Raw genomic sequence first — 14509 nt, 5'->3', positions numbered from 1 at the left:
TCGTGCTTGCCTGCTCTGCCTGTGTACATGATCCCACTGGGGCCGAGTTATTTCAGAACATACGGTGGAGGTGACCTTGCTCCTGCTAGGATTAGGCCAGACTAGCAGGACCATAGGCTTTTGCGTTACCAAAAGTAACATCCTTCCTTAATGGAAATCCCCAAATTGAATAAATTCTTCTCTCCATTCACAATGATCGCAAGCATCAAGTGACAATGTTGCCCAGCAAACAGGCCTTGCAAAGTAGTGGCAGCTGCTCTGCTGACACAGATCATCACAAACCAAAGCATGGGTTAGTTACGCCACATTTACACCTCCCATGGACATTCATACCCAGCAAGTGTAAAGTCACTTGCTTCATTTTGACTAAATTTGTTATAAATTATATTGAAAATTGAGTTCCTTGGTGAATTCACTCCAGAAATTGTTACACAGAAGATCCTCAGAACTCAGGCACATATGTTACTATTTAAACAGGGCAGATCATGTCTCATTTCCCCAGTCATGCTCTGTGATGGACGCAGCAAGCTGCTGGGAGTCTGCGCCTTCTCTTTCATCCCAGAAAGTCGCAAATCTTAAACCCATGCACCAGGGTAGGTTAAGGTTCCAGTCTTTATTCCAAATGCAAAATCCAAGGGATTTCCAAAGGAAATCAAAAGCAGGTCATGCATTATGTATTTGGAAGCTATATATAAATTTCCTTTAGGAAAGGAGATTCAACTCTTGCAATGTGTTGAAATCTTCAGAAATATATTTTCAGTATATTCTCTTGTTGATCCCAATATGAAATAGCCTGCAATTTGAACAAACTGACGATGGCTAGCCAAGGCTTTCCCCCATTTTCCTCTCTGGTGCAATCAAAAGTTGAAGGTACACATTTTATTCCAGCACTTCATTATTCAGGCTAAGAGACATGCAGACCCCTGGAGTTAAACCCCTACAGAAGATCTGCTTTGAATAGCTTTGGATTTGTACTGCAAGCATTCCATGGTTATAGAAACGTGGTAGCAGAAAGCTGCAATGCTTCTACCAGTGGTATAATTTCTGAATAAACACACTGAAAAATTACTGCTAATATACTTCTCATGCAGGCATAAGAATAATTCCCCACTGTTAAACCTCTCACCACATTATACTGAGAATGGCAGTGTTTTCTAAGCAAAAGGCATTCATTTTGAAAGCACATTTAAGAGCAATGAATTTGAAATAACCAGAGCTTTTATGGCATAAGAGCATGCCAAGAATCAGGAGGATCCAAGATGCAACACTGGAAGACACCGGTTGCTGCAGGGGAGCTGCTGCCCACTGCGGGCCAGGCCTCTGTTAGAAGCTGGGACATGGGGACAGCAGCTCTGTACCTTGCTGGGCTGAAGGTGATGTATGGGGGCTGGAAGGTGGACACAGGGAATCAAATCACCCATTCCTGAGGGTGAAGGGGTGCAGCTCAGTTACAAGACTGCTTATTTATGTTTACATACATATCAATGAGAAAACATGGACGAAGCTAGAGACCCCTGCCCAAACAAAAGAACACAAGCCAGACCAGAATGATGCAGAGGGAAGATTGTCTCTGTAATTCTTTTCAGTCCTTAGCCAAAGGGAGATGATATGCATGGCATCTGGTGTGCAAAGAAATTCTGGCGTGAATGAAAAAATTCATGCTCAGAGTCAGGTTATTAATATATAGCCAGAGTCAAGAGTGGGTGTCAGCTGCCTTAATTTAGACACACTGACTAGTATCCAAACCAAACTCATTTGCTTCCTAAAGTCTTTAGATTCTGCAGTTGGGGTATCAGATTGGAAATTATTTTTTACCCAGGACTGTTGCTGGGAATCCTGAAGTCTCAATAATGATTTGTAACTAAGAAGCAATTACCAGAGCCAACACTGAAAACCAAGCCACCAAATACCAACCAGGGAAGGCTTCTTCTAAACCGTGACCAAGTGCTGGGACAGGTAACTGTGGCCAGGATGGTGGCACTGTGGGGCCTCGCCATGTCTTGATCCATGCCTGCACTGCAGAGCCCAGTGCTCGCAGCAGCCCCAGGGCTCATCCAGCAACTTCCACACACACTAACATCACATATAAAATATTTAAAACTATGCATAAAAGTTGACAGCTGTTCTTTTTTCCAACTTGTCTATTTTTATACTGAAACCACTTGGATTGGAGGTGATATAACCACCAGCACAAGGTGCCAAAGCGTCATGTAACGATTGGAATCACTTGGAACCTTTTTTGTACTGAAATGTCTATTCAGTCAAGCTCACAGCAGCAATCTGTGCTAAGAGAAGAAACTGGAGAGAGAAATCAGTTCTCAGGCAGTAATTGAAAAGTCACAAAGCCCCTCCTTTAATTTCTCTAAATATTTCATGTAGAATGTTACATTACAAAAAAGATGGTACTTGACAATTTTATGCAGCTCTAAAATTAAGTTATAGTCTGAACTTTTTGATGCAGATACCCAAGATCCTAAAATTTTGAGGCAAGTTTCATTTCCTAAAACTGGTGGTCTGGAAGAGAATTGGGCTGTGAGAGATGGAACATCCACAAAGCGTGAATTTTAAGAGCTTCAATTACAGTTTCTTGAGAAGAAACAAAATTCTAGTACAGATCTAGGTACAAATCTGGATCTTGAATGTGCTTTACTTTTGGCAGCTCTGGATTTTGCTGTATTTGTACATCAGATCCCAACCTACAGGTTTGACGCACAGAAACATGGCTGTGTTTGGGAGAAAAGTGAAGCCCTAAAGTTAAACTCACCTTCAGTCTCTATTGGTGCTAAAGTCACCTTTCTGATATGTACTCAAGCTTCGTCAGTCACTGAACAAATTATTTGATACTACTGATACAATTTACTTTTTCTAAACGATCAGATTTGAAATGCAGATTTAAGTCCTCTATTTCCGCTGTACCTAAAATATCCTTGCACAGAAATATCCATTCTCTCAATGAGAGGATTTTCCTCTGCAGTGAATCAAGCAGGCTGTAAAACCTTTTATGACACAGGACTATTTAAGCCCAAGCTTTGATCTAAATTGTTTTTCTCCTTTATTATCAAATGAAAAGTCACTGAATTCTGTGTTAACGGTCAGTGTGTAAAAGAATTTGCATCCTCAAGCAGATTATTTTCATCAGATACCTCACTTCAGAGTTATCCCTTTGATCAAGAGCAGTATAGGCATACTGAAAAATGCAACTAAACAGCTACAATATTCTACAGGTACCATAACTAACTGCTTAGAGCACATTTATTGCAGCAATTTGCATGGCCCAAATATGAGCCACTGTTTTTAGTCACAAGTCAAGAGAATGCACAAATGACTTGTTGAAAGATGGAAAGGAGGGTTGAGATTGGTGGTAAGTACCTCCAAGTAGATGTGGCAGCAAATTATGAGAAGCAATATCCTCTGACAAGTGCAGATACAGCTGAATAAAGGTGCTGTGCTAAGACTGAGGCAGCAACAGGCAGCAAACTAGAGGTGGGAACCAAAGAGCTAAAAGACAGCTATGGGGATCTCTGCTAGGAGCCACTTGTGAAAACTGTTGTGCCATGTACTGAATAAGCTTGGAGGCTAAATGAACCTACCACAAACACACATGGGAAAGACAAGGTTTGTGAGGAGAGGAAGAGAAATGGCAAAAGTAATGCAAATATTAATAAGTGTTAACATAAATGGAAAGAAAAATGCTCACTAACAATGATGTATGGATGCAGGTTTTTCCTAACAATCCCATCAGTGCTATCATGTAGCTCAGTGTCAAAACAACATTTGGAGTGTAGAGATGACATGATTAGTACATATTTATTCTAAAATACACCAGGCTCATTAAGTTACAGCTTATGCACACGCCGTCCACATTAACTGCCTCCAATGTTTTTCCCCAGTGCAAAATATTATTTGCTGTAGGTCCATAAAAGCAGCTGGATGCTGTCAGATAAGACTTTATTAGAAATAGACTCTACTTTTGTGAAAATAAAAAAAATATAAAAAAGAAAAACCTAGTGTTAGCACGCTGAGGTAATAGGGAGAGGGAATAAGAGCATGGGAAGGTTAGCTCAGACTGGGGCTGGGGGGAGGCGATAAAGAAAAGGAAGGCCTGAAACACTAAGCAGCAGCGAGGCTAAGCTCCAAACTAGCTCATTGCATCAACATTTTACTTCTGAACATCTGGACTAGAAAACTGAGTATGTTCAAAAAACCCCAAGGCTTCTTTTCAGAGCAAGCACAGTGGGAAAGCAAGCAGGCAGTACATAAATATACAGCAAAGGAATTTGTAAGAAACAATGTACTACTTCCCTATTCCCAAGAAGCTGAAAGAAGGCTTGCCCATGATGACGGGGTTTTGTGAAGGAATAGCTGGAAAACAGAAACTTCTTGCATCATCATCCCTCTAAAAAGCCAGGAGACCTAGTGATCTTTTCCACTCTATTCTAGATGGAAGGTTTCCCTGCCAAGGTAATCCCTCCTCCCAAGGGTGGTACAAACCAAACACAGGGATGTCTCCTGTCATTCCAAGCTCTAAATGTGAAGGAGATAATGGTTTTCACATGTTTTGTCTATATACACATTCAAAACAGAAACTCAGGAAGAAAGCCTGCGTCTCCAGTCCACCATGTAATAAAACATTGCTGTGGATCTTTTTTGCTGAGCTTAGGTAGAGGGAAATTTGACCCAGCAAAGGGTAATGTTTTCCCTGTGTGCCTGTGCAAGAGATACGTTCATTTCTGCATGTTGCTATTTAATACCTGTTACCATGAAAAAAAATCCTGTTTAAGGCTATTTAAAGACCTTTAAGAGAATTTAAAAGAACTTCTGCAAAGGCTTCATTCAGACATAACAGACTGGTTTATCTAGATACATGGCGGTTCTTTTTCTTTAACCATGTTGTGCAAAATCACACTGCAGTTTAATCAAAAGCACTGCAGCTAACGTGCCTTGTAGATAAATATATCGATAATGGAAGTTTATGTCTAAGTTTATTCAAACTTAAACAGGGGAAGTTCAGGTTAGATATAAGGAAGAAGTCCTTTACTGTGAGGGTGCTGAGGTGTTGGCACAGAGTGCCCAAGGAAGCTGTGAATGGCAGTTTTCATGGCCAGGTCGGACAAAGCCTTGGGTGACACTTTGTCTAACATGAGGTGTCCCTGCCCACGGCAGGGGGATTGGAACTGGATGATCTTAAGGTCCTTTCCAACCCAAACCATTCTGTGATTCTATGAGTCTATAAATGTCAGACTGGCACATTCATAAAGATTCCACTAAAATGTTCCCCTGCGTTACAGAATCATAGAATCAGCTAGGTTGGAAAAGACCTCTAAGATCATCAAGTCCCTCTGGAGGCCTCCGCAGGGAGGGAGCTGTGGGCTACCAGGACATGAGGCTCTTTTACACCCTTGTCCTCTTCTTGGCATCACTTCTGTTCTTCATGATCCTGGTTTTCTGCGAGTGCCTAGTGGGAGCAGGGAGACCCCAGCACACTGCCCAGAGGTCTGCCATGAGAATGTGGAAAGGGAGACAGGGAGCATAGGCTGCAGTAACACAGGGCAAGGGTTCTTAATCTATCTGAGCACCTGACCGCTGTATTGGTGAGAAAGGAGAAGACATCCCTGCCCTGGAGGCTGCTGTGGCTCTCTCAAGCCATGCAAAAGCCATGGTGTCTTCTGCAGCAGGTAACATATGCATTTCCTGGTTTCAGGTGCTAAACAGATCATAGAATCATAGAATAGTTTGGGTTGGAAAGGACCTTAAGATCATCCAGTTCCAAACCCCCTGCCATGGGCAGGGACACCCCACACTAAACCATGTCACCCAAGGCTCTGTCCAGCCTGGCCTTGAACACTGCCAAGGATGGAGCATTCACAGCCTCTCTGGGCAACCCATTCCAGTACCTCACCACCCTTACAGTAAAGAACTTCCTCCATAAATCCAATCTAAACTTCCCATTGCTACCACAGAAACAAAACAGCTTTAAGATTTTAGCCTTAGGACACAGTTCAAGGGACCCAGGACTGCCCTAGGGAAATGGGGGTATTTTAGTGTGAGGAGTGTAAACAGATTGAACAAAATCAATGTCTTTTATCCTGTGCCCAGATATTTATTGGGTTCTCTCTGCCAAGTTATAGCTGTCCTCAAAGCAAAGCAAGAGGTGGGGTTCCACAGGAGATGCTGTTTACGACAGCAGCAATGACAAATCTTAAACACAGAACAATAAAACCACTTAAGTTCATGCTAGCAACTTGGGACCTAGGTGATATAGTCCCTTCTGGATTATGGGCAGCACCATATCTCAGTCTGGAAGCAGAAGGCAGGCAAGTAAGATTAATTTTTTTTTCTTTAATATGTATAATTTATTTCATTCTTGTCACAGTTTCGACAGAGACATGACATTTTTAGTGTCAGTACCTGCAGCTCATCTTTTGGTACAGATACAAATAAGGAGCTCCGTTTATGTTGGTTGAGAGGAGAGTGAGATCAGGATTGAATTTTGAGACAGCTGGGACAGATTCAAGGTTATGTTTGCAGAACATGAAATATTCAGAGCCAGCCAGGCCATGGCTGACTGTGTTCTGCTGACACATTTCTGGATTGAAAGCAGAAAGCTGAACTAGAGGCTTGTAGCGCCAAGAGGCTCCTACTGAAGAAGACAGTCACGTAAACTCTGATGAACTCAAACTGCTCAGTTCCAGGCTATTGCCTCATTTGCCAAGAAATAGATGAAGAAATATAGCAGTTTTCAAGAATGTGAGATTAATTTCACTCTTTTTGTGAAAGCTATGTCACCAGTGTATCAGATAGTATCAGTAAAATTCAATATGCAAAATTGAAATAGAAAATCTTCTCAGTGTGGTAGTGGAAATCAAAGTAACATCTGTGAGATCTTATTGTTGGCAAGTCATATTTGAATGCAATGAAACCTGAACAAGAACAGAGCAGAAATCACCTTGCAGGCTTTTTATCACAGATGGCAATATATAAGGGAATGTGGGCCAGGACTTATCTTTTAATTCAAACCACTATTAACCATGACCTGGTCAACAGTGTCTCAAGGACATATGCTCCTCAGTCAGCAACAAAGTCTTGTATTTGACTACACCACCAGTAAAACCGGAGCAAACCCCATTCTCCCATCATTAAAATGATGTGTACTTTATTCACCAGCTGCCTTGTTACAAAAGAGTAAAAATAATGCTAGACACTAAAAAATGGCAGAATCAGATTATAATTCATTACAAAATTCACTGAAAATACCAACTAACTCAACCAAGTACTTTCACATAGAAATGTTGATGAGATTGTAACAAGTTTCAGTAACGACTCACCTGGGATAGATTTGAATAAGGACCTGAGGGGGAAAAGCTCAGTGTTTCTATTGCCAACTGCTAAGCCAAGCAGTTCCACCAGTGTGTTTTCTTTCCATGGAAAAAACCAAAATCGAGTACAAAGTCATAGCGAGGGGCAGATGAAAAGACTAGAAAGACAGTTCTCAACTAGGATGAATTTACTTTACAATTTAATGTAATTATCTGTTATTTTAGCCATTTCATGAGGTTTGGAGGAAAGAATTCATTGTTTGTTTCCACCACTGGCTTTCTTTTCCCCTTTTTTTAATCTCCTCGGAGGATAATTAGCTCACAGCTGGGTTAATCAGGAACATACTTTCATCATCCTTTCAAACTGCCTGTTGCAAGCTTAGGCTTCTCAGAAGCACTACAGCATTATTTGATACTAATATACGCATTTGTTCCCTACACAGAGAATTAATAGGTACAAGGATAGATAAACCCTGTTCCCATTACACAGCAATGTAGTCAGTCAAGGGACAAGTATAAAAATAACAGTGAAAATATATGGAAAGCAGCAAAGCACAAAACACCAGTCACTGAAGTCAAAGGCGAAAACCCTGAGGACCTACAAAGCCTCACTATGATGTAATTTCATTAACTTCTCATGAACGAAGCTATGTAAAAGGTAACTTACAGCTCAGTCACGTCTTTGGGAATTCCTTTGGGCAATATCCGCAGCCCTTTGTTGCTGCAGCGTACTACCGAGTCCACGCAGGTACACTGGGAAGGGCAGGGAGGTGAAAGCAAGCAGCTGCTTTCTTCATTACCTGCAGCAGGAGAGAAACAGAGCATTAGGGAGGCAGCTTTACAGCCCAAAGTCAGGCACCTTGAAGAGAACTGCTTACAAGAACCAAGGAGGAACATCCCTGAATCCAGGGTAACCATCACAATAAAGCAAATCCAATGCTTTGGATGAAGCTGCCTTCATACAAGTTCTTCAGGCAACATGAACAATGGTTCAAACCCCAAATAAAGGGATTTGCCAATAAACGTTTTTTTTTCTAAGGAATATCTACTTCTCTCTAGTTTTGCAAATTACAGTAAAATTAGTTATGTGAATCCCAAATCCTCCCCCAGCCGAATGTACTAGCTGAAATGCAGAACTGGACCAGAACATTGCTCTTAAATTCATCTAGACAGAAGATATCTGCCATCTACTCTGCTTTAGGAGGATCTTTTTTAAATTCAGCTTTTTTAGCTGTTTATTTTTCCCTTTTTAAAGTCAGCCTGGCACTTCATTTATCATCTGAATTGTAAAACCTCATTGTTTTTGACAAGGATAACCAGGCAAAGAACAAACTGAGCAGCATACTTCCAACTGCTGGTGATCCATCTGTGCACACATAAAAATATCTACTTTCTCCAAAACTGGTTTCAAAGGTCCATAAACAGCAGATTAAATCTTGTAACAGAAGAACAATGGGCTTTCTGCAGAAGAAACCAACTCTTTGAAGTTAAGAACATTAAAGCATTCATTTTCCCTAAAAGCAACAGGCTTTGCAAAGCATAAGGCAAATGCATGCTACAGTGTCATGATGTATATGCAAGGAAACACTTAGCGGCACATTCTCTAGATGACAGTGAGAGGAACCACACAACTGTTGGTGAGTACAGGCAGCCTGAGCTGACCCGCATGGAGACACAGTGCTGCAACCCAAGAGCACACAATCAGCTAGCTTTAACTTTGTTTTAACTGCCCCAAGGACTAACTGAGACGGATCTGTTTCCCTCTTTGCTCTGCTGGAAGTGCCAGTGAGCACTAAGATGACAGAATAAGACTGGAAGTCCTGATGCAAGATAACAAAATTACCCACCAATGTATGGGTAGGGAATTGTTCGTATTCAGAGTTCTCGTGTTCGTATTCAGTCTACAGAACAGGGAAGACTTTTTTTTTCTCTTTTTCTCTCCAGCAGAGCTTAATGACTGGAAGCTAAATTCAAAGCCTTTCATAAACCTGCAGGAAGAGCACGTTTCTTCAACATACTCAATTTTCCCCTAAGCTCTGTGTGTTACACCCTGCCACCATCTACCTTCCGTTCACCACAGCTGTCTGAGTGGCTCTATGATAGAGAAAGCTCCCAAGTGTGGAATGTCGTTCTGTGGGCTAGGATTAGTTTATTTATTTCTCCCAAACTAAGAGAAAATAATTCTTTACTGACTAAACTGGAGTCCTTCGTGCTCTGAGCCCAAGCTCCAGGGCCTGCTGCCAGACTGTACAACTGGGACAGGAATTCATTTCCACTCTAAGTAGGAAACTTCTATCACCCTCATGGTCTCTGTAGAGCTATGACTAACTGCAACTCCACCATATCTGGTCTTAACAGGCACTCACAGCCTACAAGTCAAGCTAGTCATGCAGTTATCAATCAGTTTTTCTCCTTACTATTCTCTTTAAAATCTGCTTGATCAGAAGACAAAGAACTACCTGGAGAATGAAAGAAATGTCAGTTGTTTGCTTTTTTTAGTAAAACCTATATGGATTCAGCAAAGCATCACTGAGTCCTTTCAAATACTATTAGGGTTTCAGTGCAGCTGGTAACTCAGAACCACGCAGCTGCTTGCTCACTCCCCACTTTCTTCACCCCCCAGCTCCTGGAGGGATGGGGAGAAGAATCCAAAGAATGTAAACCCCACAGGCTGAGACAAGAACGGTTCGGTAACTAAGGTATAACACAAACCACTACTGCTACCACCAATAATAGTAATGATAAGGGAAATAACAAGGAGAGAGAATACAACCGCTCACCACCCGCCAATCGATACCCAGCCCGACCCAAGCAGCGATCTGGGCCTTCCGGGTAACTGCCCCCAGTTTATACACTGGGCATGACGTGCTGTGGTATGGAATACCCCTTTGGCTGGTTTGGGTCAGGTGTCCTGTCTCTTATTCCTCCCAGCTTCCCGTGCCCCTCATCACTGGCAGAGCATGAGACTGAAAAGTGCTTGATAGGAGTAAACATTACTTAGCAGCAACTAAAAACATCGGTGTTATCAGCGCTGTTCCCAGTCTAAAGTCAAAAACACAGCATTGCACCAGCTACTGAGAAGGAGAAAAATGACTGCCACAGCTGAACCCAGGACACTTTTATTTCTCTGCATTCATACCTGTTATTGGTGAAACTGAACGGTATCCAAAACTAAAAGACTTTCCAAGCAAGCACTGTCTCCACAGGCTTCACAGTGTTAACTAAGTGTATGAATAAAGAAGTGGGAGGAAGGACCAAGATCACACCAGGATTACATAAAGGAGAGCATTTGTCTAGAATAAATTTATTCTTCTATTTAGGTGTAGATAGTAGAAATTCAGAAACTGGAAATCAAGAAGAAAAATGAACTCCTGATAGGGAAAAATGATCTCTTCAGCTCTAGATGGCTCTCTTCCTCATCGGTGCTCACAGAGGTGCCAACATTATCATACTTGCCGAGAACTGGCTTTTCTTACCGTCACAGGTGAAGTCCTGGACATCTACATCTTGGATTGGAATATCCTTTAAGAAAAAGGGTTTCAAGCAGCGTGGATTTCCACTGACAATTCTCTTTTTCCTCAGCCATTTTCCCAGCCAGGCCAAATGGCAGTTACAATTAAAGGAGTTAGCCAGCAAATTACTGAAATGGAACAAAACATAATTGCATCAAACATGAATGTACAGAAATACAGAAATAACTACAGAAAGACGATGGTTCCAAATCCAAGCTCTTTCCTGCCATCTCTTTCTCTGAGGTCCTCCTCTTTTCTACAGATCAGGGAAGTTCTATTCAGGCTTCAGACTAGGACTAGGGTTGTAATTAAAATATATGCATTTATATGTTTATAAATCAAAGTACACACTGCTACAACTATTATTTAGAGATACTGACACCATTATCAGGGCTGTATTTACAGTGGATTTCAACCCAAGCTACCATTCACATCCAAGTCTAAACTCACCTCACACATTACACCCACAAATGCATGATTTTCAACAGGATTACTTGAGGTAATGCCACAGAAAAGCTTAGCACTGAGCTACACACACCACTCCCCATGTGGCTTAGCACACCTGTCCTTGCCTCAGTGTGCTCATGCTTCCCACTCACCTGTATTACAGCCCATACAAACCATTGTCAGCGGGAGCCACTGGCAACCTGAATTTGGGTTTCCTATCGAAATAGTAAGGATAGCATTCTGTATGTACAAATGTACATCTAAAAAGCAGCACTGTCATCTTAGACCACTTCTTACAAAGCTTTCTAAGGTCAGTGTAGTGAAAAGAATCTGCTCTACTGGCTGATTCACTGCAATCTACTCTAGTTGCAGCCTTGCTGCAACTGTGCTGTGCAGTATCCAAAGCAACCACTTGACATCCTCTGTGACAGGGATGGATTCTTAATTCACCTTGGGTTAGCGGCATTTAAAAAAGTAAAGCCCTATCCACCCTGTTTCAAGTCATGAAAAAGTAGATGTGCAGCAAGTTTCTCAGTGGAGCACCTGTATCATAGATAGTATAGAAAATATATTATTCATTCTATTTCTTAATAGGCTGTGATCCTTTCAATGAGTGTGAGAGTTGTTTTAAGCATCCATCTTTCCAAACTAACTAGAAGTAGTGCTGAGTGTCTTGGAAAAACACTTTCCTGGAGTCCTGTACTGAAATGCCTATCCATAACCTGTGTGTAAGGGGTTTCGTGACTAAACTTCAGATTAAGGAAAGAGGCTGATATTCCTTCTAAAAAACCCAGAAGGCTGCCCATCTAATGTATAAAGACAGGGAGAATCAATAGCCTCAGTCTAAGGTTGCCTCATTAAAGAAAAATGAGCTGTCAGAGCCCCATGTATGGTAAACGAAGTATCTAAACTAACAGCAATGGAATTCTCACATCATATCTGAATATGTCCAAGAGTTGTTATTTTGGTAATACAGACAAAAGATGATAACGGTATTTCTCTAACGCACATCATAGCTTAAAGACAAAAAAAAAAAAATAATTAAGGCCTTAAAGAAACAGGCACTTTAAATGCAGGTGAGTAGACAAAGACCTTGTAAGTCTTCACTTGCAACATACTTTTACAAACCTGAACATGTAGGTTTTCAGCCAACCAATTCCTTCAGAAAACAATAGTGCTGAAGACAAAAACATATGGCGCAGCTGAGGTGTGGCAGCAAGAAAACAAACCCAAAGCAGGTCTTAAGTTGTACAGGTTCCAGGCCAGCAGCACATGCCCACAATATGATTTACAGCTGCTTTCTGCATTGTAAAGGAGCGCACTTCAATCACTGCCCTAGCCTGGTGCTCCGGGTGTGTAATTACATGTGGATCAAGCACAGACTGTTGTACGTTGTGTGTAGGGGGAGAACTGGGGGCAGGAGAAAACTCAGCATAATTGTTCCATGATGAAAATACTCAACCTCCTTCATGCTGACTAGGGTTTGAAAGTAAGGCTAACTTGCAGGATGAAAGTGAGAAATGAACAGGTTTCGTTAGAGCTTTCAGGCAGAATGTGCAAAAAAGTCCTGAAAGGATTACTCTAATTCTAGTCACTTTCCTTCTGAATTGTTTTCCATTTTCTTTAATCCATAATGGGAACACATGCAGGATGCCTTGTATATTTTCCATACTGACACACTTTGGCATGAGCAGAGTGTTTAAACCAAATGTTTAAACCTCCAACGCTAAGTGAACCGATGCTTCAAAGGCCGCTTGTTCCACTGATGGAAGTGAGTGAGATCCCATTCACACAACATCTTCCGTGACACAAATCCGTTAGAATGAGCTAATCCACAATTGGAAACAAGCAGCAGGTGTTTGTGGAAAAACCAGCAGCCCTGAATGTAAAGAACATTTTGCACATCTAGAAAGCAACTTGCTGGGACACAGCAAAAACTCTCAAAAACATTCAAATGGTAAATCAGAAAATGCTCCCATCTGAACAGTAATGATCCCTTTCTACAGAGGAGAGGCTGTCAGTCACAACCCACAGACCCTCACTTTCTTCTTGGCAAAAAAGTTAACACATGAACTAAAATTTATTAAATCCTTGCATCAGAATTTGGATTATGTTTTTCTTAGGAACTAAGAAATCAGGTTTTAGAGATAACATTAATAAACAGAGAAACAAATCTCCTGTTTTGAAATCCAAGAAACTGGGTTAAAAAGGACAAATTTCTCTTGTCATGCATTACACACATCCTCCTGGTGTAGCTTTACACACTTTAGCAACACCTAGGTTTTGTTCGTTGTCCAACTGCAGAGTGATTAGTTGCTTTAATGCAGTATGAAGTTTAAACATGTCCCTGTGTACTTCCCATGGCAAGACTGTGATGCAACTTTTAGAAAAAATGTAAGATCAAGGCTCTCTATAAAGGCTCATGAGGGACAAGAGATTCCCTACTTGAAAAGCAACTGAAAGGTCAGTTCCTTGCGAAAGCTTAATTTTGGAATCTGGCTATTCAAGTGGAGTTCTCAGGTCATACAGAGTAATGTTGGGCAGACATTGTTATAAAAATTCATCAGTAGTAATCAGAGTTTCTACATGTAAGGCACTGATTTAACCACTCAAACAGAAGCAAAGCAATCAAACTTTTAGCAAAGATGTCGTACTAACATTAAATTCACAAGTGTCTACTCAAGGACATAGACATATTTCTAAAATCATGGGGGAATACAAGTCCTGAGGAATGAAATATGCATATCCAACTGCAAGTATCTCCTAAAAACTGCAAAGAAACCATAGAATATTAATGATTTAAATAGATTCTAGTGACCTGTTAGACAACCATACTGAAACCCATCTGCATACTGTTGAAATTAGGTTGAAAATGTATCCTGGAATTCGGGTTACATTTATTCTAAAATAGTTTCATGTCATTCTGATGAACCAGTTCACATTCTGGCTCCACGCAGCTATCAGAATAATAATTCATGGAAAACCAGTTCTGCTCACAAATAGGCCCACTTGAGTGTGTAAAGACCGAAAGACATGACTGAACTCTCTGTATGCAAAAGTGCAGGCAGACCTCAAATTAGAACGTTATAGCAGCTAGTTTGACCAGTAACAAATAAAAACCTCTTATTTTTCTTTACCAATAACTTACAAAATACATATTCTTCCTCTATTAATAACCATTCGTCAGGGCATTATTTCCAGAGCTGTTTGTGTATTGATAATATGAATGAGGCT

The 14509-nt window shown here is 41.1% G+C and overlaps 1 protein-coding gene across 1 annotated transcript in view; it reads right to left on the bottom strand.

Moving 5' to 3' along the window:
• The window catches only part of SLIT3 (slit guidance ligand 3), a gene marked incomplete at its 5' end in the record, with an annotated part of 525497 nt that overhangs the window by 103889 nt on the left and 407099 nt on the right, over positions 1–14509 (bottom strand). Inside the window, 2 exons of the mRNA XM_080626822.1 lie at positions 7984–8116; positions 10793–10956. Coding sequence (XP_080482948.1) covers positions 7984–8116; positions 10793–10956 — 297 coding nt within the window. The remainder of the gene's footprint in view (positions 1–7983; positions 8117–10792; positions 10957–14509) is intronic.

This window comes from Psittacula echo (assembly GCF_963264785.1).
Source record: "Psittacula echo genome assembly, chromosome: 11".
Taxonomy (NCBI): domain Eukaryota; kingdom Metazoa; phylum Chordata; class Aves; order Psittaciformes; family Psittacidae; genus Psittacula; species Psittacula echo.
The sequence above is the reverse complement of the archived record's forward strand: the minus strand, read 5'-3'. Positions and strand labels throughout refer to the sequence as shown.